The 1,548-nt window shown below is 37.4% G+C and overlaps 1 protein-coding gene across 1 annotated transcript; it reads right to left on the bottom strand.

Annotated features, from left to right (window-relative positions):
- Positions 1 to 624: 624 nt before the first annotated feature.
- On the bottom strand, positions 625 to 1,548 carry LOC101824488 (olfactory receptor 1030-like). The gene has a single exon (XM_013120517.2). The coding sequence runs from the start codon at positions 1,546 to 1,548 to the stop codon at positions 625 to 627; it is 924 nt and encodes a 307-aa protein (XP_012975971.2).

Here is a 1,548-nt window from a genome sequence, read left to right as displayed (position 1 = left end):
GCCAGGATGCTCAGGCACAAACACCTTCTATAACTCTAATGAAGGAATGGAGAAGTTACAAATTGAGGGTCATAAACAACTATAAATAACATGTAGTACATCCAACAAAACTTGTATTTCAAATGAACATCCACATCCAATGATGTCTTTGGTTCAGTAATATCATTTCAAAGACACATTTTCAAGAAATGATATGATTAGCTACATATATATATGTATATATATCAAAAACATATTATCTTTCAATTTGTACTAAAATAAGCAAAAAATCTTTGCATGGATGAAAAAATATGCAAAAACTGAAGTAATCATAGCAGTGGATAATTACTTATTTTGCAACACCAAGTTAATATGAATACTATGGATTCAATCATGTTCTTTATTGATTAAAATAAGCACCATTCTGCTCCAGTCTCTGAATACTATGCTACAAAAAAATCACTGAGATTACTCTTTAATCCCCAGCTAACAAATTAATACAAATTCATAAATTCTACATGTCAGTTAATACATAAAAATAATCAGTAGCAGATAAAGGTTTGTTCATTTAAAACACACAGCACTTTGTCAGATATTAATAAGAATATTTTACAGAGCTGTGACCATGTCAACTTTACCCAACAATCATTTCAGCATAACTTTCCTTATTGCATTTTTCACATCTTTGTTCCTCAGACTGTAGATGAATGGGTTTAACATAGGACTTACAAAAATATAAAAAACAGCTACAATTTTCCCTTGTTCTACAGATGTCTCTGAAGGGGGTCTCAGATGCATGCAGAACAATGTTCCATAAAAGATGGTTACAGCTGTCAGATGGGACCCACAAGTGGAGAAGGCCTTGTGCCTCCCCTCTGCAGAGCGAATTCGCAGGATGGCTGAGAAGATGAAAATGTAGGAGATGAGGATGATGGTGAGAGAACAGGTGAGGTTGGATCCAGCCACCACAAACATGGCAGTTTTTTTAACATAGGTGTCTGAACAGGCAAGGACCATGAGAGGGGGGTCTGCACAGTAGAAGTGATTGATCTCATTGGGTCCACAAAAAGTCAAACGAAGCATCAGGACAGTCTGCACCAGACCATTTACAAAGCCATAAATGTACTGTGCAGTCACAAGGGAGAAACAGACACCTCTGGACATTTTGCTAGTGTATAACAAGGGTTTACATATGGCTACATAGCGGTCATAAGCCATCACTGCAAGCATGTAATAATCTGTGATCACTAGGGCAATAAAAAAGTGGAATTGAATAATGCAGCCAATAAAAGAAATGCTTTTTCTCTTGGATAAAAAGTTAACTAGCATCTGAGGGGCAACTGTGGTGGCATAACAGAGATCTACAAAGGAGAGATGGCTGAGGAAGAAGTACATGGGAGTGTGAAGCTTGGTGTCGCTTCTGATTAAGAAAATCATGGTCACATTGCCAACCACTGTGATGAGGTAGATGAGTAGGAAAACCACAAAGAGCACAGGCTGCAGCTCTGCTCGATCTGTCAGTCCTAGGAAAATAAACTCAGTCACTGCTGTGTAGTTTTTCTTTAGCAT

The sequence above is a fragment of the Mesocricetus auratus genome, unplaced genomic scaffold, assembly GCF_017639785.1.
Source record: "Mesocricetus auratus isolate SY011 unplaced genomic scaffold, BCM_Maur_2.0 Super-Scaffold_100004, whole genome shotgun sequence".
NCBI lineage: Eukaryota > Metazoa > Chordata > Mammalia > Rodentia > Cricetidae > Mesocricetus > Mesocricetus auratus.
Note: the sequence above shows the minus strand (reverse complement) of the source record. Positions and strands in the feature narration are given on the sequence as shown.